The sequence below is a fragment of the Parus major genome, chromosome Z (assembly GCF_001522545.3).
Source record: "Parus major isolate Abel chromosome Z, Parus_major1.1, whole genome shotgun sequence".
Taxonomy (NCBI): domain Eukaryota; kingdom Metazoa; phylum Chordata; class Aves; order Passeriformes; family Paridae; genus Parus; species Parus major.
In genome coordinates, this window is record NC_031799.1 from 43,509,152 (window position 1) to 43,535,464 (window position 26,313).

General features: G+C 41.0%; 1 protein-coding gene across 2 annotated transcripts in view; it reads left to right on the forward strand.

Annotated features, from left to right (window-relative positions):
- NRG1 (neuregulin 1) overlaps nucleotides 1–26,313 on the forward strand; it is a 288,586-nt gene that overhangs the window by 131,236 nt on the left and 131,037 nt on the right. Inside the window, exons 2-3 of one of the 2 annotated variants that reach the window (XM_015615061.2) lie at nucleotides 9,570–9,747; nucleotides 16,523–16,647. In XM_015615061.2, the coding sequence (XP_015470547.1) occupies nucleotides 9,593–9,747; nucleotides 16,523–16,647 (280 nt within the window). In that variant the 5' untranslated portion in view covers nucleotides 9,570–9,592. Of the gene's footprint in view, nucleotides 1–9,569; nucleotides 9,748–16,522; nucleotides 16,648–24,567; nucleotides 24,619–26,313 lie in introns of both variants that reach the window. The other variant, XM_019005334.2, reaches the window with a different exon arrangement.

Here is a 26,313-nt window from a genome sequence, read left to right on the forward strand (position 1 = left end):
TCACCTTGACAGTAGCTACTGGTGGCTACAATCACAAGGGTTAGAGTGTTAAATAATAACTGTTTTGGTGCATGTTTTAGTCTTTTTCAAGTACTCATAGATTTTAAGGCCACTGAGAGATCTTGACAAAAGGTTGACCTGGCAGCATGGGCTGTATTGTTATAGACCAGAAGCTCCAGGCTGGGCTTGGTGGCCTGATGGTCTATGACACAGATTTTCTATATTTGTGTGAAGACTCCACTCCTGTATGGATCACTACTCACCATTCACACGCAATTCACACACTTACTGTTGATCTGGAATATAATATAATTTTTTAACTTTTGCCTAGAGTCCAAAACCATTTCAGAGGTGCATCATTTGTCTTGTCCCTTCTCCTGTGATTGCTGCACCATGGCATGTATCTGCACACTTTATTTATCATGTGGTTATCGATTTTTTGGAGACTGGCCTTGAAAATTATGCCTAATCTTGTATGATTTAGCCAGTGGAGAGATTTTCAAGTATGTATTTTTGCAAGCTGTTCCCAATTGCAAGTATTTAACAGTATTAGAATTTTATTCAAGTTCTCCTTTGTCTGAAGATAGCACATATCTTTTCAAACAATTGTAACATAAATGCTTCCTTTTCACTGCCATTTCAATTTCTGATTTGCCATAGCTGCAGAGTATAAATGTGTAGTTCAAGTATGTTGGAAGTAAATTATGTTGAGGGGTACATGATGAGATCTCTCTGCCTACTGTGCAAGTCCATAATGTTAAATGCCATGTTTAAATTTTTGCTGAGCTGGGTTTGAGCTCATGATTATTTTGCAACACCCAGGTGTATCCAGTTCCCTGGTTCTCAAAATGTGGCAAATGGCTGTTGTCTCATTGGCTAAAGGGTTTGCATTCCTTCAGGTAAAAAAATAAAATTTAAAAAAAATAATTAAAAAAAAGAGTAAATATTTTTCCAACAGCCCCTTCTGAGTGATGGCCACTTTGTCATCTTCAGTGATCTGGACTAGCGCTGTGTACCTGAGGGAAGAACACATCCTTTTGCTTTTGCATGTGTCACTTCTGGAACTGTCAGACCTTTTTCCTTTAGCATGCAGGTACAAAAGCAGTCATATTTTAAATTGAGTTAAGAATGGAGGCACCAGTAATTCCATGGAGTACCTCCATTCCTTTTCTGCATGGTGGAGGTTAAGGCAGGTAGGCAGAGGCAGGGGAAATGAAATTTTCAGTTGTTATATAGGTGGGATCAGGCTGGCACATCCTCTGTGATCAACACCACAAGAAAATTACTAGAAGACCTTTGAGGTGCAGTGGGAGAATAACTCTTGCTTTCCAGTCTGTGCAGTCTTTCAGTACACAGATGTTTTTGTAGGCCTACATCTTTCTACAGCCTGTGCTGAACACCCACACAAATCCTAGAAAGGGTGTATTGCTAGGAGAGCTGACCACAAAGAATTTAAATGAGAGGAGGGGAAGGAAAGTGGTGAATGAGGAACCATACCCACAGCGTTAAGTTTGACTTGTGCATAAGCAAATCAGTGTTTTCAAAGTTTCAGAATTCTTCACACTGCTGTAAATATTTTATGCAGCCAGTAATGCAACAGCAACTTCTTCATTTTAATGCTCCAATTAATCTTGATTTTCCCAAATTCATTTCTATGATTTGATTTTCTTTCTGTTGATGTCAAGCAAGCCAGCAGACAGGTTTCAGCTTAGGTTTTCTACCTTCGTACCCTAAAATTTCAACGTGGTTGAGTGGTTCTTTGCAGGGAGGAACAACACCAGACAAATGAACCTCCTAAACTTATAGTTGTGCCTTGGGATATCCAGACATTTTCTCATCTAATTTGTGAAAAGCGTTGGCCTCTGTGTGAACTTTGTGAGAGGGAGATTGTTTGGGTCTTTGGGGAGTCAGTTGTTTTGGGGAATTCCATTTCGGCTCTTCCTGTATGCTAATTATTCATTCCAGTGGTTATATCCCTAAACTCAAATTACTTGTGTGTCCTTATTGGTGGTGGCAGTGACTAGCTCTGTGAACACATGCAGGGAATGGTAATTAGTGGTGACCTGTTAAGGTAACCTTCATTCCACGTTCTGAGAATTGCCTTCTGAACACCATTTCCATTGTATTTATTCTGTCATGGCACACCCTACACCCTGTGTTTTATCATTTTTTTCATAAGACATTCTTGTGGACAGCAGGTCCTTCTGGCTTTCTTTTTTCATTTGTTCAACATGGAAAATTATTTTAATACTGGGAAAGCTTATGAGAATACTGTGACTATAACATTTTCTGATGTTATTTAAATTCTGCTTGATGCAGGGTGTTTCTCCTATACATATATGACTGAGCTCTCACTGGTGAAGTAGGGACAATGTGCCATACTCAATGGGGATATCTCTGACCAGGCATGTAAAAGTGTGCTGGCAGTGCTGGTTGTGTATTGTTATTCCTTCTCTTTAGACTTCCACAGCCTCAGGAGGACGACAAGTATTTTTAGACATGTGAAAGCCTGCCATGGATAGATTTGCACTGGGCAATTTTTTGGCTGAGGTATGGTACACTTTGTCTATGAAGTGGAACTGTTGCAGAATCAGAAAATGATACAAAGCCAAGAAGACAGTGTAAGCCAGAAGCAAAAATGGGCCTCTGTGACTAGGATCAGAAGAAAGCAGTGACTCGTGTCCTTTGCATGTGAAAATCCCAGTTTTGCTGGAACAGTGTGAAGAGAAAGAGCATGGTGGAGAAATGCTGAAAGGGTGGAGAAGCAACTGGAGGCCAGGGATAAAAACAAGAGTTACAAAATAAGATATAGTTAATAGGCTATTAACTATAAAAAAAAAGTGAAAAGCTTACAGGATCTGATGGAAAGAAATCTTTGTGTTTTCTGATGATGTCAAAACAAGAGTGGGCCAGAGAATATGAAACATGAGAGGGAGAAGAGGAGATGGCTGCAAAACTTTTAGGACCCTGGAAGCTATTTTAAAAAGTAAATTCTACCAAAAAGAGGGGGAAAAAAAGGGAGTAGACAAAGAACTGGATCTTCATCAATAATGTAGAGAAATAACCTCTGAATTTATTCCATTTGTTTGAGTTTTATCTTCCCAAGATGATCTTAGGGCGCACCAATGTACAGCTACACAAGTACCATAGCTGAGACCCAAAGTTTAAGTTTTCCAGTCCAGTTTAAGCTTCTCAGTCCAGTGATCTGCTGAACCTTACAGCTCTGGCCATAAACCAAAGGCTGAGACCCAGACGAGTTAACAGTGTAGTTGCAGCCTTTGCATTTATGTGATTCTGTCAGCTGCACTGCCCTCTGTTTGATGACTTACTGAATGGCTTTTCTTAAAGAAAGAGTAGAAATTAGTGTTTAATATTCTTAGATTGGAGAACAAATAAAAGAGACGTGGCAAATTGCACTTCCTTCTTTCATCTGACTACAAGGCACACAAGCTGAGTCAATTTTTTTTAAATCTGCAGTCCTGATATTTAGCTCCCAAATCAAAAGTGGCTTCATGAAAAAATAAAAATTAAAATTGCTGAGTACTTGCAAATCCCCTTGAAGTCCATGGGACTTATTCTGCATAGCATTTCTTTGGGTTACTTTAATTTTTAGTGTCCAAGTAAAGATTCTGGAGTCCCCTTTTATGTACTTAGGTATGTGAAATATGGACCTGCAGATTCTTCCATCAACTTTACAAGCTGTTTATCCTGAATCACTTTTTGGATATCAACTATATTTGTTTTACACTGTGGCACATTTTCAGTCTATATGATCAGGTTTTTGTATTGGCAGTGTCTAACAGGATCATCAAAGCTTACCAGGGATGCAGCCAGCTGGAGTCAGCTGAAGCACTGAGAATCAGAGGAGAGCGTATTTAATGTAATCAGGCAGTGTGTTCCTGCAGACATGATCATCAGTAAATAAATTAAGTGTTGACCTTTAAATCATAATCTTTAGGTTAGACACTTGGTCACATTCAGCTTCTCTTGCAAAACCTGTATTTTGCTTTGAACACAGTTCCCTGTCTCTGAGGAGGCCTAAGTTCAGAAACTGATATCTTGAGTGTCTGCAGGAGAATGGACAGCCTGTCATTATCATGTTACACTGAATAAATGGGTGCTCTCAGGCTTTCCTCCCAGACACAATACTTCTAGACATGCTGTTTTGCCTCTACCATCCTTTTTCACTCTACTGGAGATGCTTTTTGCTTGTTGAGGGGAAGCGAGGGGGCAGAAAGGCATACTCCATGTGCATAGGACTTCTCCCATATGCCCATTTTCAGTGTCCTGTGAAAATCCTGCCTTCCCAAGGTCATATTATGAACTGGCCCATGGTTCTCTCATTGGCAGGGTTTGCTAGGCTTGTGGTGGAGAGAACACAGAGAAGATTAATGGAAGCTCACAGAGCAGTTTCATGAGTGTGGCTGTAGTTCTTTATCTCTCTATTGCTCTGTTTCTTGGCTCCTGACCACATGGCTAGCCATTGCTTTGGTTTTCCTCTTTCTTTTGGCCTTTAAAATACATAAAATTTCTGTAAAAATTTCATTTTAGCATCACTAGAATGAATGATGTTTCGTGGATCTTGGTTTTATGTGTAGTTCCAGACAAATGTCAGCTTTGCTTTTTTTCCTTTTTCTCTTCTGCACAGATACAAGTATTCAAATATCAAGACCCAGAGCTGAAATGTATCTGGCAGTATTTTCAAAAGAACTCAGAAATTCCTGCTAAGTAGCAAAATTATTTGTTTGGTTTTTTGGTCCTCCAGCTCGTATTCAGCTACTCTGGTATATTTGTAGAGCTGGGTGTTTGGGATTATCTCCTATCATTACCCACAGTATTTTATCATGTAGGTAATCTGCACAGAGTCAGCATGCTTGCAGGAAATAGTCAGATTTTGAAAAGCGTTCAGAACTCAAATGTTGCCTGAGAGAATAATAGGAGGATCAAAACCAAGAGAATCAATGCAAATATTGATGGGTTTTAATTGTTTATTTGTTTGTGGTTTTTCATTTTTGTTTGCCCTGGGGGTTTTGTTTATTTGTTTGGTTAGGGTTTGGGGTTTTTTTGTGGGGAGGCTTTTTGTCTAAGCACGAGCAGTATACATTTTAAAGTGCAGGTTATATGTTTAGAAAACCTGGTCTGCTGATGCTGAGCCTGACCTTGATTACAATCTCATATGCAAGGGGAGAAGGCTTTTGAAAATAATATAATTTGTCCTGCATTACTTCCCTGCCTTGAGCATTATGCAGAAAAAAAAAAAAAAGCAAAGAGAAAAAGGCAGTAAGTCTGAGGCCAAGGCAATGGGTGTTATTCCTGTGGCTTCTATTACCCCTCACCAAGCTGTTGGTAACAAGTTTGTGCAGCAAACTCTGCACATGTGCCTACTGGCAAGCATGCCTAATACATTCCTGTGTTCAGGCTCTCAAAAGGCTTTGCACCTTCCTAGGGAAAGAAAAGACGGGGAAATAAAAACAACCACTCATGGAATTTCAGCTGAGTGTGGTTGTGTGATAATATTTTGCAGGTTTCCTGTTTAATTTGTTCAATGTGTTGAGCTTCCATGCAGATTAACTATACAATCAAGCACTGAAAGTGAGGAGATTGATGTTCTTTGCCAAACTCACAAGTCCAGGGAGAAGAAGTTATCTGCACTCATACATTATCAGTGAGTCTTTTGCAGAGAGAATATGGGAATTTGTGTTCCTTATCTGCAATGATATTATGCAGGCCAGCAGACATAAGTTTCTGAAAAAAAAAAAATTGCTAACAAAATGACAGCTATTCAAGCCATCTTTATACAGAAAGATCTTAACACCTTGCTAGCTTTTTTGCCTGTTAAATCCTTCCAACTGTGTGGGGCTTTTGCTGACACAACTGCTCCACTGCTTTGTGTTCTCTCGCTGTTATCACCCTTGTTGCTTTCTTAGAAAGTCTGTCAAAGCAGGGGAGGTCCATGGGTCACAAAGAGACATCCTGACTGGGTAGTGTGAGAAGCCTGGGTGCCTTTCTGTGTGTCTAATTGACTCTTAAATGTGAGGCCCTACCGCATTTTGGCACAAGGAATACAGATAAAGTAGATGCCCCACCACATCTTTCATTCAAGCAGCTCCTCTTTCAGGGTACTTCCACCCTTAGTTTATGCTGTTTCTTTTCAGGATTTGTCTGTTTTCTTTGCTCCCTGGCCCTTGTCATTCTGTGATAGAAGGCATGAGTAAGGGCTCTGCTGCTGCCGTACCAGAGCTGCTCACAAAGGCGCTGCCCAAATAGTGGCTTGTAGGAAATGCTGTGAGGCTCCCTTCCATTTTCCTTTTGACTGAGTCCTTGTGTCCCCGATGGCACTTCAACTTCTATCTACAAGTAGGAAATGCAGAAAGTGTTTTCATCTCACTTCCTGCCTCATTCCTGCCTGCCACAGGCAGTCTGACACAGTGGGCAGAAGCCTGGCCGGCGGCAGGAGCGGTCCTGCGTGACAGGCACAGCAAGGAGAAGTGGAAAGGAGCCAAGCTGGCAGGAGATGCTGAGAGGACAAAGGGGGAAGGGGTAAAGAGGCAAGGGGAGGGCTGTATCAGGAAGAGTCATGTCTAGTTATCATTTATAAGCATTTTTGTCTCTTCTAAAAGCATTTTTACCCTGCAGACAAGGTCCTGTCTTACCAGCACCATAGAATTGCCACAGACTGTGATGAAAGTCAGCTACCTCTTGCAACAGTGGAAGCTGATCTTGATCCAAGTGTACAATGCTGTAGTTTTATCAGCACAAGCTTTCTCATATGCCTGGCAGGTCTGATTAACTTCTGCAAAACTGTGACTGAAAGGAAACAAACATAGTGTAAATGAAAAGATTAAAAAAAAAAAAAAATTAAAAAAAACAAGAAACAATCTCTTTTCTGTCATGTCTGTGAACAGCTTTTACTGTTTTCCCTGGAGAGCCTGCATGCTTGGACAGCAAGTTACTGTGAATTAGTGAGGGTCACTGCCATTGATTAAATCCTCTTTTATGTTTCCCGGTAACTCCTGAATTATGGCAAGAGTTGAGCATATTAATTTAACACTTTTCTTTTTTTCACTGACAGCTCTGATAGAGAAAAAATCTGCAAGTCATTTTGTGCAGATAATACTGAATTAAAATTAAAATCTGGAACAAAATGGCATCTCTCTTTTATTCGCAGTTTCATATTGCTATGTTGAAAGAACAGTCAATAACTAGTTGAACTCCTTAGCACAAAAATGTTCATCCTTGCAATTGTAGTTATGCTTTTAATTTATGCAAGATACAGACTAGGACTATAACAAATGAAATATAGGAAAATTGTCTTTGTATTTCAAAACTCTACAGCTCCTTTTCTTACATAGTGACAAAAGACTATAACTTTAACTCTTTAATGACAGAATGAAACTATTAGCATAAGCCTTAGTAGTAAGGCTCTTACTTAATTATTTTTGTTGGAAATTTTAAAAATTATTATTTTTAAAAAGTAATATTTTGTATTTAGACAATGTTTACATGTGTTCTTATATAAATGTATATATATACAAGTACACACTTAAAAAGAGTACGTATTTTGTATTTAAACATATTGGTTTCAGGATGGTGTGTGGGCACTTGTTTTTCCAAAATCAAAAGTTGTTTTCATAACATTTTGAGAACACACTGAAATTTCCAAAATTATCCAGAACAGTGGGAGAAAATGGAAACCAACAGATGAGAAGATTTTCTTGTCATGAAATGCTGGGTCTTTACCTGATCCATCCCAGTGCCACCCTGACAGACGTGCCTACCCTGTGTGTACAACAGCCACGGTTGCCATTCCCAGAGAAGTCTCCCTTTCACACATTTTGCTAATGTCTAGAACACTTCCTGCCAGAAACTTGTCCACACCTGCAGAGGTGCACGGGAAAAGTTGTCACCTTCCTATTAATTGGAAGTTTTTTAATTATGGAAGGCTACTTTGTCCATTTTCTGTCTTCTCTTGGTGCCACAGCAGGCATCACCTCATTTGGTTGCTCACGGCAGACCACATTTTCCCAAACACCACTGTTTATGCTGCTCTGGGCTCAGTTTCCAGGAAATTAAAGGTTTCCCTATGCTTTCCTGGGGTGAGAAATTCCTCTTACATGTGGGACAGGCCATGCTGCTGCCTCCAACATTGACCCACTTACTGGACATGTGCATATCAGTTCTTTATTTAGGCTTCTCATAAAATGATGGTTATGATGATGCTGCTTGTTTTTTGTCTTATTGGAGGAATAATGAAGGTAAACTGATGTCAGCAGGTGTCCATAAACACACAAGGAGCAGATAACAAAACATAATCAAGAGTGTCCAGTTTGTTAGGACATTTTCTTGCACCGACTCTGTTGGAGACCTTTTGGTGTCTCCTTGAGTGCTCCTGGTCTGCATGTTACGGAGAGCCATTTGACCACAGTGGCTGTGTCCTTGGACAATATTACAGCTGTTCAAGAAGCAAAATGCCCTGCAGCTGGAGGCACTGCGCAGCTGTAGTGACTCCCTGGAGTCAGGCGGGCCACAGCTGAGTGAGGATGGGCTTACAGGCTATCACTCATCAGCAGACCAGCTGCAGTACCCCATATCAGCCCTCCCTGGTTGTGTGGTAAAGGTGTTATCTTAGAGGAAGCAAGGTCAAGCATAGGTGTTTTACCTATACACTGGAGCACAGTAGTGGCTGGTTTACAGCTAAAGCACGGAGTCAAACGATGGGTAGCATCTCACAGGGGAGCTGCATCTTCTTGTGAAGCCTGTGCTCAAAGACTAGTACTCGTGTGGAATATTAGAGGTCTATAACTTAGAAAGCCTGAAATGGTTGGAGATTTACAGATAGAAGAAACATTATTGCTACGACACGGTAGAAATTGAGATGCGTCAGCTGGAGCCCTACAGTGTGTTGGCTGAGCCTTTTCAATGCAGTGTCCCCTTCTGGGTCCAAAATACCCTTAATTGATATTGATTCTGTTGATGGGCTTCCAAGCTTGTGTTTTGCTTCAGGGAAAGGATATGGCCAAGCTGAGGTTTGAGGTAGGTGTATAATGTGAATTATAATGTTTGGCTGGAGCAAAAGCCTTTCCCTGAGATGAGGAAGGTGTAGTATTTATGCTTTTACCTCCCTGTCCGATCTGATCAGTTGCACCTGCAGCCTTTGGGTAGCCCAATTTCATAGCAATTGAAATTAGTAAAGCAGCAGGATACTCTCTTTGCCTTTCTGTGTTACCAATCAGAGGTGCCTGCCACAGTGTGCTGTGCCTAGGTGCACACAATCAAATAATGTTGGTAGTCCTCCATCCTGAATTCAGAACCAGCACTTTGGTTCTCGCTGTGGCTTGCAAGTTTTAAGACTGTCGTAGGAGAGCTCCAGAGCATCAAAGTAGGCTACCATTAAATGTGCCCTTTTGCTTTTAGGACAACATAGATCGTTGTTTTTCAGGAGTTTTACAGAAGCATTGCTAGTCTGGTTGGGGTTTCGCTCTCCATGGCTTGCCTAGCTCAACTTGAGTTAGCGATGTTTTCCCTTTCGAGGATGGCCTAATTACCAGCACATTCTTTTATTTTTTTAGCGGTGCCCCTCAAATTGAAGGAAATGAAAAACCAAGAGGCTGCTGTGGGTCAGAAGCTAGTGCTCAGGTGTGAAACCACTTCAGAGTATCCTGCACTCAGATTCAAATGGTTAAAGAATGGGAAGGAAATAACCAAAAAAAACAGACCGGAAAATATCAAGATCCCAAAAAAACAAAAGTAAGTACAAAGTAATACCTTTCAAGTGGGGCTGGGAGGGCTGGGAAGTGATATTCACCAGAATGCAAGCACTGAGGTTGTTAAATGCAGTAACACAAAGCTGAAAGCTATGAGTTACAGAGGAACAAAATGTAAGAAAACAGAAACCAGTATTGTTGTTCCTGAAAGTATGAATGAAGTGTGAGTGTGGTATAAATAATTCATAATTAATTTTCCCTTTTCAATTTCTATTCGTTTTCTGATAGCCAAAGGCTATGATTTTAACCCTAAACCTTGGTTAAAAAAAATAAACTGCTAACAAGTAACAACTAACTGCTAAAAAGTAAACTGCTAACAAGAATAGAAGTACCTTTTGTTTATTGTCTAAAATCAAAAAACGCTTAAAATCACCAAAGAATTTCATATTTTGAAATGTTTTCGAGATTTTTCTTTTCCAGCAGTTTAGTCCTTAAGAAGGGCCAAATGCTGTCCTCTTTAGCTCTGAATGTCTTACGCAAGCATGCAGTAGTCCTTTCCCAGAGTCCATCCTGCACTTGCAGGACAAGGTACTGGTGTAGCAGATGTCAGACAAAGAGTGCAAATTCTGCCCTCCTTTCTGGTGGTAAGTGCCCCTTACATGTGGCTGATGACCAGTGCCAGAAGACAGACTAGTGCCTTGTTTCTGCAGGGGAAAACTACACAATGCTTTTACTAGCATTGAGGCAGGAGAAGGCCTTTGCTTGTCTCTACCTTGTTGCTTAGACTAAAAAGTTTTAATTGTTACCAGCTATGAAAATCTGTTTGAGCACAGTCTTTCAGCTCTGACTTGTGCTCTCAGTAGGCAGAGCAGCTCTCTGGTGCATCATGCCATACCTTCCCTTCATTCAAGACACAGAAGAATGCACTCTGCAAGAGGCTTTTCTTTGTGTGTTCAGGTGCCCCCAAGGTGTTTAGTGCCCCTATACCTTGTGTCACGGCTCATCTCACTACATGAAGCAAGCCATAAACAAGTAGATATTTGACTTTTTAGAGTTATTCAGGTTAAAATTCATAAATCCTGCCCTCCTTGGCAGTTTCTTGTACCCCAGCCTCAGGCACAAGGTGAAACACAGAGTGGGACAGAACAGCATCACCACAGCCCCCATGCCACAGTCGCACAGATGTCAAGAAGGAACCTGTGATGTCTCCTTCCAGCATTTGTGAAATGGAGCTGTTCCAGGTGGCAGATAGCCTGGCAAATTGTCTGGACTCATTTGCAGAGCCATATGTCTCCGTCAGAGTTGTATTTTCAATCTATTCTGTAAAGAAAATGTTCAGATCAGAGCCTAGCCCTCAGCTTTCCCAGCAACACAGCTCTGCCTGTGAGGGGCAATCAGTATTTTCTCTACTTGCATTTTGGCTGATGCTGATTGACCAAACTCACTGGGGCTAGGATTTCACCTTCTGGGACTAAACATTACCAGTTCAACATTGAATCAAGGAATTTTGCCAGCTCACCTCTTTGTGTGTTTTTTGCCCCAAAAATCTTTGAGGAGCTGTCAGAACTGAAACTGATAGCTATTGATTCAATAATGATGCATGTAGAATGTGTGAGACTCTTTTTCAGTTGATGTGACAAAGAGTATTTAAAGTTCCCCAAAAGATACATAATGAAAAATATTGAAATTGTGCCTTTTTCTGGAAGATAGAAATATGAAGTCATCTGCACTAACCATAAGTAGACAGGGTGCAGGCTTTGACCTGTATTTAACACATTTGTGCTTCCCCAATCACAATGATACCATGCACTGTTGGAATTTCTCTCCTGTGTTTTAGAAATGTCAGTGTGGAATGGAGAAGCACTTCCAGTTAGAGATGTGAAAGTCACTAGCTGTAGAGTACACAAAAGGAAAAGACAAGGGATGTCTGCTGATATCTGAAGGGTATTCTTTTGCCTTCCTACTCTGACATTTTAGTTTGGGGACGTGTCATTGCTTTGACATTTCTTCTTTTGCTGTTCATGTGTGCATCTGCGACTGAGTAGAAATGAACAGCTTAAGAGAAAATAGATTTTATTTTGATAAAAAGTGGGAGAGACACATGTTGTAAAGCTAAAGAGGAGGAGAAAATGCAGTGTAAATGAACGCATAAAAAGATGTGCACATTTCAGTAAGCAAAGCCATGTTAAAAAGATCCCATTGTAAATTAGAGGAGTATCGGAGATCAAGGAGTTTTTTTTCCCCACTTATGTTCTGGGTTTCTTTTCATGATAGCACACTGATAAGTGGTTGTCATGTTCATATGCTTTCTTAATGTTACACAAGAATTTTAGTGTGAATTTTTCATTATTACCAAGTGTGAGAAACATCAGCTACGAAGGTTAGCGTACTTGATACACTGCCTGGGATTAATGTTTGTTTTAAAGTTCAAATGGCTACATAAAACGTAAACTATGATTCTGAAGAACCGTTAGCATGCAAAATACCACAGTTTACTGACATCTTCAGTGCAAACACTTGAAAATAACACTTTCTAACATATTTTTTAAAAGCTCACAAAGTTATATGTAGTACTCAATGGCCACTGATTTCTATCAATGTAGAATTTTGCAAGAAATCACCCTTCTTTTTGTGTGATGGCAGAATAAAATGTGTTTATTGTTGGAATGAAAATAAAGGTTTCTTTTATTTGGCTATGTTGCCAGAGCTAAAGCTAAATAACTTTAGACTTTTTAACAACCTACAAAATATCTGGTAGTATGATGAAATGTCTATCTCAGAAATTGAAAATGAATTAGCTTTACACCTGAAGTGTAAAAAAAGGTAATCAGCATCAACTTGGTGGTTTGGGGCACTGATTAGTACTGGATATAGGGATTTGCCAAAGTGTAGCTGATTTTTTTTAATGTTTTAAGAGTTTAGAAGACCCTGTGGCAATGTAGGCTTCCTCAAAGCTGAGCCTTCCAAGGACAGCTTTGCATGTCAAGTGTTTTCACTCCTCTAAGCTCCCGAGGATAGATTCAGGGTGTTTGATTCAGAGAGTGCAGAGCCCCAACATGTGATGGCCCCACCTGGACTACTGTGTCCAGCTCTGGGGCCCCCAATGCAAGAAAGACATGGACCTGTTGGACCTCTGAGTCCAGAGAACAGCTGATCACAGGGCTGGAGCACACCTCTCATGAGGACAGCTGAGACAGTGGAGGCTGTTCACCCTGGAGAAGAAGAAGCTTTGGGAAGACCTTACAGTACCTTTCAGTGTCTAAAGGGTGTCCTTCTCCAGCAAGGGGACTGGAGAAAGACTTTTTGCAGGGATGTGGAGTGACATGAGGAGGGGGAGTCTCCTTGAACTGAAGGAGGGCAATTTTAGATTAAGTATTAGGACAACATTTTTGATTGTGAGTGTGGGAGGCACTGGCACGTCGCACAGAAAGGTTGTGGATTCCCAGTTCTTGGAAATGTTGAGGCCAGGCAGGATAGGGCTTTCTGAACCTGGTCCAGTGAAAGGTGTCCCTGTCCATGGAAAGTGGGTTGGAACTATATAATCATTATGGACCCTTCCAACTCAAACTGCTGTGATTTTATGCTTCTATGACAGTATGGCAGGTGAATCACACTAAATGGCTGTATTCCTTCTCATTACACTGGAGAGTCAAGAGAAACTGAATGACTTTAAATTTTAATGAAATGCATTTAAAGCACTCACTTTTACCTCTAATTTGTCAGAGTAAGAGCATGCAGTCAGTGAGTTTCTGCTGTTGATTGCTGATGATTGATGAGGCCATGATTGGTTGATTTGTGTGTCCAGGCTCTAAGCTATTTCTTTGTCACAGTAGACATTCAGAAAAAATCAGGCCCCAGACAAGAGCTTTTCATCTACTAGCTAACTTTCCCATGGCTGTCTTCTACTATAATAGCATTTCATTTTTCTTCTCTGATTTCAAATGCAGGTGAGACCTGTGCATTATTGGTTTGGGCAGTGTGCTGTACAAGTCAAGTGCTCTTCATTACCCATAGAGAGACTCACTTATCAGGGTTGGGGTGTTTTTTTGTGGCAGAGACAAGGTGTTTGCCACTTCTAGATGACAGCTTTGGGTGCAGTAGTGCACGAGGAGACTTTGTAAGTGCCCTGCACCTTGTGCTTCATCCAAGCTTAGCCTGGATATTTGCCTGCAGACAGGCAATTCTGGATGACAGATGGAGACTGGAAGCAAAATGAATTCAAGCAATCAGATAAGGTGGGCTGGGACTGCAGTCTGTAGTTGTGTTTCTTTCCCCTTCATGTATGATTACAAGCTCAGCAGTGTCATAGTGGCAATGAGCTAAAGATTCAATAGAAACAAGTCCTACATGGAGTGGAATTTTTTTTTGGAGTAGCATGGTATAGTTTGAGAAAAGGACAAGCCTTTGAAAACTAAATCCCTTATCAGGGGCTTTAAGTCAGTGCTGTTGGAGTACTGCATTGCTAGGAAACTGCTTCATTTACAGCCATTAATGAGTCATCTTCTGCTCTGACTGTTTTGAATTCTGTCCCAGTACCTCTCAATGATATTTTTAAGGCTATAAATATTCATTTTATTTCTCCTGCTCTCAGAGACAGAACTCCTTACAGGGTTTTTTTTTTCTAAAACCAAGAGTAAATTTGGCTTGTTAGAAATGGATTTGTAAGAAATGTTGATGCTTCACCTTTTTTAATATAAAAATAAAATCATAAAAGGAAGACACAACTCCTTGTCTTTTCCCGTATGTATCAAGTAAAACAAAAACAATAAAAATAAATGTGTAGGGCAAAGAGTTTCTTCACAAAGCCAAGCAGGGAACAAAAGCAGTTTGCATCAATATTACCTAATGTATGGAGAGGACTGCAGCACGTATGGGTGTTGGCATTAAAGTGATGTAGCTGCAGCTGTGCTTCTTTCCTTTTCACTGGGTTACAGTGAATTCTTAAAAACACTGTTTACATTTCCTTTTGAAGCTTCCTATGGCTACAGCTCTCTCTCCATCTAGAGAAGTGACTGCAAGTATGGCTGAGAGGTAACCTGTTGCAATATAGGAAATATCACATGTCCAAACAAGCTGTTAGGTGGTGTAGAGCACCACACGATCTTCTGGTCGAGCCCTCAACAGGCTGTTGTGAAGGCAGATGGCTGCCAGTTAAATTAAAAAGCAGGCCACTTTTACTGTTGTATAAGCATAGCTGTTAGTCAGGTGCAAAATTTTCACACAAAGCTACAGTAGCATTAAACTTTTGAGTGTCTCTGTCAGTGCCTTTACCACTTTTTTCTCATGTATTCATGGTTGCCACGAGCTAGAGTCTGCTCTTGTATGCCATCTGAAATGCAGCCCAGTTAACTAATTCAGCACTGGGAGCTGGCCTCTAACAATTTCTGAGAAGGGAGCCCAAATACTCAGCTATTCATTTCTTTACCATTTGAGAAAACCTGAGTAAATTACTAATCCTAGTTTGGCTGCTCCTCCCTCTTGCAAACCCAGTGGCCTCAAGACAGCAGTCCTCTTTCAGGACATGGGGAAAACTCTTGTGATGCAGATTTCTGGCAGAGAGGTCCACCTAGCACAGTGCTTTCATTCCATGAGGACTGACTCCTCAGCAGTAGGAGTTTCACATAGAGGAGGGAGGGCTAAGCTGCCAACAAACAGAAGTTTGGGGAGCAGATAACAGATGGGATAGTGTCCTGTGATGGAAGTAGGGGCGGCTCACAAGGATGTGTTGAAAAATTACATTGAATGTTTTGGTTGCTTCAGAAGCCCCACACCTCTGCAACAGACCTGTTTGTGGTCTGGACCAAGCTCTGTCTGCACAGATAGTCAGGAGACATGGCAGTGCTGAAGCAAAGCAACTCCCCAGACATTGTTTAGCTCAGCAGCCATGGTGGTGACTGAGCTTTTAGAGTGAGCCACCGCTGCCTCCTGGGGATGAGCTCTTCAACTTGGGGTGGGCCAGCCTAGGGAAGCCAGTGTTCATATAATGCTGAGAGACTATTCTGTAGATCAGGTTTTATGACAGGCAGAAATTTCCCCAGACCACTTCTTTTAAACAGTAATGGGAACAGCATTAATGTGTGCGTTTTCCCCAAGCTAGTCATGCTCTGCAGTCTATGTAATGGGATTATTGCCATCCTGTGAGTTGGGGACCCCATGAATGACACCAGAACATGTTCCTGCAAAATTAATGGGTAGGCAGGAGTTCTGCATTTGAAAATCTAATCTTAAAACCTTGGAGACTGATTAAATTACATCTCTGAGCCAGGAACAAAATGTAGCTTCATGCAAATTGTGCTCCTGCCCATGTTGGTTTTTTTTTGTTGGTTTTGTTTTTTTTGTTAACACTGGAAAAAGATTTACTACTGGGGCTTCAGAGACTGTTGAAGACTGTGACATGTTCTAATCTCATGATTATTTAGTCAGATGTTAGGAGTACTTACCCAGAACTCTACTACTGGTAATATGAACCTGTAGGGAAGGGTAATCTATTTTAATATTACACCCATTTCAGTGGCATCTGGACAGCCAGCATTTTGGCTGAGAGAGGGTAGTTGTTTGATGGTGGTTTTCCAGATTTCTTTTAAGAGCACAGAAAAGCATAAGCAAGTATCTTCATTTGGGTTCATGAATATGCCTGTTTTTCAGCACCATGTAAAAGACTTTTCATTCTCATCCCTTCTTTCAAGCCTGGATAGTGTAGATCTCTCCGTAAGAATGGAAGACTCTCTGTTGAAAGGGGTTAGAAAAAAAGTGTTTTAGTTGATGCAGTGAGTGTTACTCCAGTAGAGGATGTTTATACTTTTTTTCTGATTTCACAGGAAATACTCTGAGCTTCACATTTACAGAGCCACCTTGGCCGACGCTGGGGAATACGTATGCAGAGTGAGCAGCAAGCTAGGAAATGACAGTACTAAAGCCAGTGTTATCATCACAGACACCAATGGTAAGGCTTGACTCATTATTTTACTGTCACATTCAGAAAGACCATGCATTAAAGCTGCCAGCAGGACAAAGGGCTAAGGAACAGGACAGAGCTTGGCAAGTGAAGTGGAAGTGAAAGCTGAAATCTATTAGGTGTACTAAGAAAAGTACTCAGCCCTGACTTGTCTGTTTTGTAGTTGAGATGCTCAATTTGCTTTACAGGCAAATGGAATGTCTGCTACAGATCTCCGGACAGATCAGCATTTTCTGGGTAACACCAAGTCTAAGACACTGTCTAAATAGTCAAGATCAGAAAAAGATGGAAGGAATATTATTCTAATTCCTGTTATACACAGTGGGGGAAGTTGCATTTAACCTGAAACTGCTAAACCAGCACTTCTCACTTTAAGTAACATTTGTATTGCTCTGATTGCCACCATTTTTCCTTTCACATATGTTGATAGGTTTTTCTTTTCATTTCTAAAACAGTAAACACAAAGGCATGAATATATCTGAAGGGAAATTATTCAATGGCTTGAGTGTGATTCAGATACTTTGATTCAGGTATTGTGATTTAAGGTTATTTCCTGAGTAGTAAAACTTCTCATAAAATAGATAGCATTCAGACTTACTCAGAAGATTTACAGTTACTGTAGATTGCTGTTTTTGCAGGGCTTATTTGATTTACAGGGCATTCCAATTGGTTCTGATGAAATTTTGTGTTTCTCCTGTTCTGATGAAATTCACTCTTTCTCCTTTGGAAGGGCAATGGAGGCAGCAGTTTAGTTGAAATCGTTTTTTCCAAGTGTGGCTTTGACTTACTCAGCTCCCATAATTCAAACTCCAGTGTCCAGCCAGTTGTGAAGTATGAAACAAACATGCCCTCATTATCAAACAAAGCTGAAGTTCTCTGCATGTCATAGATGAGTTAAAGATGTTATAGCAATGTGAATTTACCAGGCATGCTTTTCTGTTCCACATTTCTGTGCTCTTAAGAGGGAGATAGGCATTTACATAAACAGAAAACCAAATGTAAACCTTTTCCAGTGGGATTTGTCTTTGTCTATCTGTTGTTTTGTAATCACACAACAATTGCTTGACTGTATTCACTTTGTGTATTTGCTATTCTATTTCATCAACTAAAGAATCTCAAGTGCTAGAATTTCATTCTAGCTGTATGGTATTATAATCATAAGCAGATGTCAGGAGACTGATGTAAAATATCAAGTGTTATTTACTGGAATGTTACTAAGAGGAAAAAATGGGTAGGTGTTTTTGTGTAGTTTTGTAGACTCTCTTGGTTTCCATGAGTACAAATTTTGGTTGCTCATTAGCTGCTTACATGGAAAACTTCTATACCATTTTATAACTCAATTGTAGGCACTGTGCCTAGGCAGTGATACAGATAAATTCTAAAAAAAACAACAACACATTTTCTATTACTTTCTCAGACAAGGAACAGTGTCATGGGAGTGCATGCAGGACCTCATTCCTGTGCTGCATGACATGGATTTTTCAACTTTCTTCTGGGCTATGCTGAATGTCTTCCAAACACTCATGCTGCAAGGGGGCAGGAGCTTGGTCTCAATAGAAAGTATTTGTGGCAAGCCCTGTTATGTGCATCCATAACATATATGTTAAAATCTATCTAATTGTGTCATGAAGTGTAAGTTGTTTAAAACACAGCCATGCATGCAAACGCAGGGCAAACTGAAATCTAGTCTAAACCTGCCAGCTGGCTCTTGTCCATAAAGATCTGAACTGGAAACTCAATGATATCTGAACTGGAACATCTCAGTGATATTTGATCTTCTAGACTCAGGCATGGCAGCATTCATTGGTAAAATAAATCAATCCTGCATATTTGGTTGTTACACATACATCTGAGCCCCCTCTGCTTACTGTTCCTTACAAATTACCAATAAAATTATTCATCATTTTGCTGCTAATGGTGGAATTTTCCACCTGGATTTGAGAAACAGCATGGGCAACATCTGGTGACTTAGGAGCAATAGATCCTTACTGCCTCAAAGGGCAACATCTGCCTTGCAAACAGGGATAGACCCCCTGCATGGGTGACCTCCTCACCTCTCCTTCCCCCACGTTCCCTGACCTCTTCCCCTTGCTGGCTTAATGACAGATTTGGGATCCAAACTCGGTAATGAGCCCTGAAGGGCAGTCATTACTCTGGTCCTATATAGCTGGGAGGTCCCGCAACATTCGTAAGAAAGAAAGAGTTTAAAATTAAAAGGAAAAACCGAAACAACAAACAAAAATCCAGCATATTTAACTCTTAATTGTTATTACCTGTTAATGGGTAGCCCTTGAGGTCTAGTGTAGCCCAGGAGTCCCAGTAGAAAACTAAAGTGTGGGTATCTGAGAAGGCTGAATCTCTCAAAGTCAGGAGAGAAACTGTTTTCTTCAGCCTCTAGCAGATAGGGTAACAGTGAGGTAAAGAAAAATGCAGCAGAGGGCCTGACTTTCTTATGGTGATACTGGTCTGCTCTGCCATGTGAACCATAACTTAAATTATGACCTTTAATTTAGAGACCTCACCTGGTTATATTTATTATGCATGCCCTGCTGCTATCTGCAAACTAGATCTTTTTTCTTTGTGCTGGTTACTTTAAGAGTGAGGGGAGGTGAGGTAAAGGCCTTTCTGGGAATGGCATTATTTTTATTTCCACTGTAAGATTAGTGTTTTTCAGTATCTAAAGAGAAATCTGGGTTTAAATTCCCTAGAATTTTGTCAAACTAGGACTGTTTTAGTTGAAATTTCAATTACTGGTCTGTGCCATGAAAGAGAACCCCAGGGCCAAACCTAAGGTCTGTTTGTCATTGTGCCTTGTCTCTAACATCAACTACCAATGGACGCAGGGAAAAAAACATATGAAAAGCAAGGCAAATGTGTTGGGGTTTTCCCCCCAAGAATTCAAAAAGCCATACATTTACCACCAGGTTTGCTGATTTCAATTCCCTGCTCCAAGCATAGAAAAACTAGTATTTCTCAATAAAACAGTTGTAAAATATTTTTGTTGTTTTTAGTGAGCAAAGACTTTAATTTTTCCTGGTCTCATTCCCTGAAGTGGTAAACTCTTCTGTCTTAAACAGTAATATTCAAAGCAATATAACTCCTGTCCCTCTTACTGTTGCTATAAGTATTGTTGCTTCTTAAAACTGTCAAATATGCTCTTATGCAAGTTTTTGCTACACATAAACATGAACAGACACCCCACACAAACTCTATTAACCTACATAGACTTTTAAATTGTCCCGTTTAACTGAAAGAAATATAAATCTTTGTCTGTGGGGCCATTTGTGTGGATTAAAAATGCAACAAATATAAAAATATCAAGACAAACACAATTTTTACCAGTCTTAATAGCAAGTGATGGGAGATACTCTGTTTTCTTTTAAATTTATAATGAGTGTAACTCACCCACAGGATATGAGCTTCCTTCTTATTTTCATTCACCCATATTCATGTATGCTCTCCTAAGATTCTAATTGAGGTCAGAATAAAGGTATGAAGTTCTTCTGGGGTTGTATAAGTAGTACACAAGTTTGCTTATTCAATAGTAACTGCTTTGTTGTGCATCCTAATTTGTTACTTTTCCCAGGCAAAATTCTTGCAGTGGTTTTTTCAGGGATTTTCTCATCAGCATAGGACTTCTGTGCTTAATAAATAACACTGACGGAATACTTGACACCACAGCCAAAGCTTTCAACTTGTTCACAGAACCCTGTATTTAGACAACTAACTCAGTGATATATTTTTTATGAAGAGTCAAGCATGCTCTATCTCTATGTGGTGTCAGTCTTTTCCATTAAAACCTGTTGGCCTGATTATTTTGCCTCTTTGAGGATGTTTTCTGTGCCCAGCATGTTTCAGGGTGCAAAACAGTGGATTCATATTCCAAAAGCCAGAAGTCTGCAATGCTGGTGCTGCTGGGTTGTGTGCCAGGTGTTGGATGAGCACTATTCCTTGATGTCTACGGAAAGTCAGTGGATGTAGTTTGACTCATCAGTGTGGATGGCTGAGATAATTTTGCCTGAGTTGATAGGTACAAATCTGTTAACCTGTCAATCTATCTCAATTGCAGGCAGAGGACACCCTCAGTAAACTCATTAGCTACACAGTGGCCTGTGCAGGTTTCTGGTTTTGCATCCATAGGACTTGGAGTAGTAGTAACAGCTCCAAGTTGTGCAGTAATCAGTAAGGATCTGATACTCATCATTCATTCAGTTTTAATTTGCTCTTCCTCTTCTGGAGACAGACGGTAGCTTAGCTTCAAGAAGATTACTGAGAAATAAGTAAATGAAAACATCTTATATCTAGTACCCAACCATAGAGCATGTGACAAACTATGAAATACTTCAAGTGCAAAAGAAGTCCCTTCTTCTGTCCAAGATTAGATTAAAATAGGAACTCAGGATGCCTCTTCTCTGGCAGGCAGCCTGGGACATTGTTTTCAGCTGGCTGACATAATGAGCCAGATTCTCACCTGGAGCAAATCAGCATCCTTAGACCAATGTCACTGATTTGTTCTTGGAAGGAAATGTGGCCATCACTCACTTTGGTATTGCAACTCCCCTAAGAGTACTCTTGAACATTTCTTTGCAAGTTGACATACTTGGACTGAGGGCAATGCTCCTTTAATCTGACTCAGGTCAGTAGTTTTTTGGAAGAAAAATGGGGAAAATATGGTAGTTTGAAGAAACTAAAAGTTAGTTTAGCCACTGGAGCACCCTGTGTCTTTGACCATGTATGCCTGCATGCCTCTGAGGCCCCAGAATATGCCCTTACCAACTTTCTACACAATTATTCTTTGCTCTGCCATCTATAGGCCAAGTAACAGAGATGAAGAAAGTGCTCCCTTTTCCTCAATGTGTATGTTAGTTTGTATATTGTATATTTGTACACTGTTTGTATAATTCAGATGATATCACCCTAATAGCACAAACAATTCAAAAGACTTAAAACATACAACACTGCCAGAAAGTACACTTCAGGATGACAGAAAGCTGGTTCAAAGCTCTAACTACCTATGGTGTCATGGTGTCTCAATCCTCAACAGAGCCTAAGTTGGTTTCCCTATCAGGGTTCTCAGAATGACCACCTGCAAGGCCTGAACTAAAACCTATGAGATCAATAAAATCCCTTCAGCTTGCTCAAGCAGGCTTTTTTGCATTAGGCCTCTGACAAACTAATTGGGGGGGAAAAAAGGCTGTGAGGGCATGGACAGAGCTGTTCACAACAGTAGCTGTAAGGCTCTTAAATACTTGGTTATCCTGGAGGTAAGGTTTTTGGCTGAGGAGGAGAAGGACCTCCTGCCTCAGAGCCATACAGCAGAGCTTGTTGCCCACACAATGAGTGGTCTCCTCTCAGCAGCCCAAACAAAGCTCCCTGTCTGGAAGGACGGATCAACATTTCAAGGCCATCAAGGTGATGGGGGTGCTGGGATTCCTGTGTGAGCTGAAGGAACTCTTTATGTCAGACTAAATAGAAGAAGATACTGCTGGCCTGAGTAGTAAGGAAATAGGCCTGAGAAGCTGCAGAGACCTGCTCTTTAAAATATCCGCAGACAAAGATCTCTCATGGATCCTGCAGTATTTTTATGTAAGTAAGCCTCTGCACAAGCATACCCAGTTTCAGGAAGCAGTACTTCACCAAGATGAAGTATTCCTAGAAGTGCCAGGGGACAGAACTGGTTGTAGCCTCTGAGGTAGCTGTTGTTCATAGGAACTTCATAGGAACATGTGATGATGATGGCAGGGCTGCAGTCTGCCATCTCCATACCCTAGCAGACTGCAGCAGCAAAAGTATTATGATTGAAAAGTGGTTCCAGCTCTTTCACCTCAGGCAAGTACTGATGGCCTGCTATGAGAAGTGTCTTTTTGTTTGCTTCTAGTGTTCAGGTAGCCTGTCATGTGTATCTGTGCTAGCCTTCCCAGGCACTGTAAAACGCCTTTCTTACTGCTGTGGTGTACTGTGTGCAATAAGCAATATACAGAAATGTTGTGTCTTCCAAACCTTAGCATCCACTGTCAGTGTTGCTAACACGAATGTTACTAGTTGGGTTTGATAAAGTGTGACTTTGCCACATGTTTTCCAAATGTGTTTCTCAGCACATTTCAGGTGTAGGAGGCTCTGGCTGTATTTTCCACTGGCAGGGAAGCTTCCCGTCGGCGTTTGTACTAACACAGCTGGGTTGGGGAGGTGCCAGTAAGAAATGCTCCATCAAGCTCAGCACAGGCACTAAATGGAACATGGTTTCTTTAATGGTGAAAGAAAAGCTTGCTCCAGTTGTGCCAGATGCTGAGCTACACAGCTGTCAGACCTGTTCCATCTCCTGATGTGACTAAGAAAGGTTAATTGCTCAGACAACCCAGCTGCACAATACAGAAACTGCCATTATACCCAAAAAATGGTCCAGAAAGCTGCCTGGCTACAGGCCACTGTGTTCCAAGACCTAATGCAAAGGTTTTGACCTTAAAAATTTTACTTATGATACACACTTTTATGCCATGCATCACTGGCTGCCAAGGAAATGCTGCATAACCTGTTCTCTCCCATTAGTGAGATGAAACTGGGATGTACTAACTAGGCAAATAGTATATTTGCCAAAGAAAGCTGGACCAAAATGGAAAAAAAAAATACAAAAGAAGAGCAATCAAGTAAGAAGTTACAAAATACAGAGTCGATATTAAAGTTTAAGAAGAGGGATGTTGAATTGAAGGCAGTTGGACTACTTTTGTCTCTGGTCAAGTTTCTGTGAACTTTGGAGACAATGAGCAGAGAACCACTGGAATCCAGATTCACAAAACAGAATAAAAACATTCCAGACTTTCCTTTTCCTAAATCTCTTATGAGGTATTTTCTAAATTCTGTTTGTTTGACCTGCTAGGGGATTCTCGGCGTACCTTGAGGTTTCAGGGCAAGACTTTTTTCTTGGTATTCAGGGCCTTTCTCCAGCTGTAGAGTTGAAACTTGTGCAGCTGCATTAAACTGCACCACTTAATGTCTGAAATGTGTTTTGAGAACCTGGGGAGGTCCAAGACTGTTGATGAATACAACTGAAGAGTGATTTGTTCACACCTAAGAAATTGCACACAGTTGTGGTTTGCGGGGACAGCAGAGCACTCACAAATCAATGCTGTCATTGGAACAAGGCCTCTGTGCAAGTCTGTGAAGCCTAAACAAAGGCTTTCTACATTCTGCTTTTTCCCATCTGTGCATTTTGCATTAGCAAAGATCTAAATATGGCAACATCATCCCTCTTAGCTATCAGCTGGTTCAACAAGTAAGTGCAAGCAGCCCATGCCAGTATGTAACTAGCAATAGTGTATGGAGATATACATAGGACCAGCGTGGAAGAACAACTTTTCCCATCTCTTCATCAGAGCAACTGTTTGATTTCTATCACAGAGCCCGCAGCAGTCCATGAGGGATGGGGTTTGCATGTGTGGCTCAGAAGATTTCCCTGAAGTGGCAAGTGACACTATTGGATGTACTTACCAGCAATTCAAGTGATATGAACAGGGACACGTCTTTGCAAAATTCAACTGCCTAGAAGCATAAGGAGTGAATACTCACACTGACGTCTTCCAGAAAGAGAGCCATCTGCATGATTTCTCCTGTTGCCACTGATCAGTTATTCCCAGAGGAAAATGAGAGATTGAACAACTGGCTTCTTTCAGAGGGAGCAGGCTTTTTTTCTTTAGTCTGCTAGTAGGCACCATCATTTTTTTGTTTTTTCCTGAAAAGAAACTTCTGCAAGTTGATATCTTGTTGAAGCCTCTGCCCACTGAAGCGAAATTTAAGCTTGCTTCTTTGAACACCTTTTTCTTCTTTACCTTGTCCATTTACCTGGAGCTGAATGCTGTTAGAGGATCATCTGACACCATATTATAACTCCTTGTTGCCTCTTGTGTTTTCCAGAGAGTACCAGCAAGATACCAGTATCAACAGAAGTGACAAAAACTTCTTCACGTAAGTTGAATTAACAGAGTCTTTCTGTCTCTTTCTTTTCATTTCTTCCTGAGATTGCTTCTACAGCTCTGAAACACCTCCTTCTTCACAGAGAACAATTCATCTACATCCAGCAGCTCCGTTTTTGCATATCACCTTGCATGCTTGAGCTACTTCAGGGACCAAGAAGTGAATGAAGACGGCTTAAGCATACTTTTTACTATCCTGGGGCTGTATTGAAGAAGCTAATTTGGTCTATAGCTGTCAGGCTGCAGCAGCCTGAGTGAAGAAGCATTTGTGTTGTTAGGAAAAAAAGCTCTTACCTCCTTCTCCTATAAATCCTAGCAGCTGCTTTTGAGTTTGCTGAGTGTATAGGCATATTGATGTGTCCTCAGGAAAGTCTGTTGCCTAGACTGCTCTGCTCCTCAGGGCTCTTCATACAATTCCTGACAGCTCTGCAGGGTCCACGAGTGTAGACAGGTAATTCACTGACAGTAATTTAACCACTTTTGAAGCTGCCTTGGCATACTAGGAGCCTTCTCCAGGTGGTTTCCTTTTAGGCTGATGGAATTTGCTTTCAGCATCCTTCTTGCAGTTACAGATTGCACAGTTCCAGAGTTACTCCTGGAACTGACCCCAGAGAGAAGCTGCTTTCATTATTTAACTGTTAAGATTTACTTTATATATGGCCACAATACAAGCACTTGTCTCTACTGATGACTTTGGCTGAGACAATTGTAGATAAACACTTATAAGCCGAGCAACACAAGGATTTACAAGATGCACATACCCTCCTTGGCAAAGAGGCTAGGGTCCTGCTAGCTTTTTTGGGAAAGCTATGTCTGGCAGGGATGGATTTTAGTGTGAAATGACAGTGTTTGTAGGCTAGATCAAGGAAAACAGTGTGATTGCCAGATTTTGCATTTAGCATGCCTGCAGCCTTTCCTTTGATGCATCTGTGTGTGTGGCGACCTACTTCTGAAATCTTGGCATTGCTGCCTGACAGAAGAGAATGTGCCCATATTCTTTCATGTTAGTGGGGCCTGTCACTGGTGCTTCACTGGGAATATATGAGACCACATAGCTAATAGCAAGCGTCCTGTAACCATTGGAACCATTTTTGTTCAAAGAAGGTGACACGCTGGTCACTGACTCCACTGGGCTTGCCTTGCCTTCTCCCTTGTGCAGCAAGAATGCAGTCCCTGCACTTTGCTGCCTACTTTCCCATAAACTAAAGTTCTTGTTCTTGAGCGGTCTCTTTCCCTGCTTATGTCCCTTCAAGTGCCTGCTGTTAGAGCACTGTACTCTCCTTCACTACTATTGTGCCGCTGGAGAGGAGGAAGCTGGGGTGTTCAAAAAGCTGGCTGCATTCCTGATGAATCTCTGCACTGGCAGATTTCATGCCAAGCAACACATCATGGTATTGTTCTCAGAACAGCAAAAAGCAGTATGTTTAGTGACTGCTTGTTCAGGTCTCCACATGGAGCTCTAAGGAGGTCTTTGATCTGTAGCTGGAGCAGAGACCAGCTTAGTCCCTAACACAGCCAGGTGCTGTTTTTCTTGCTGTTCTATCCCCGCTCTGGGTCCAGTCCATGTCTTTCTCTAACACTTCATGAGTTTCCTGGTGACCAGTAGTGTCTGAGGTTTTGGGCACTGCTGATTTTTTCCAGTACTTTCAAATGAAAATAATTAATTGGTGTGTTGTTTCTTTACTTG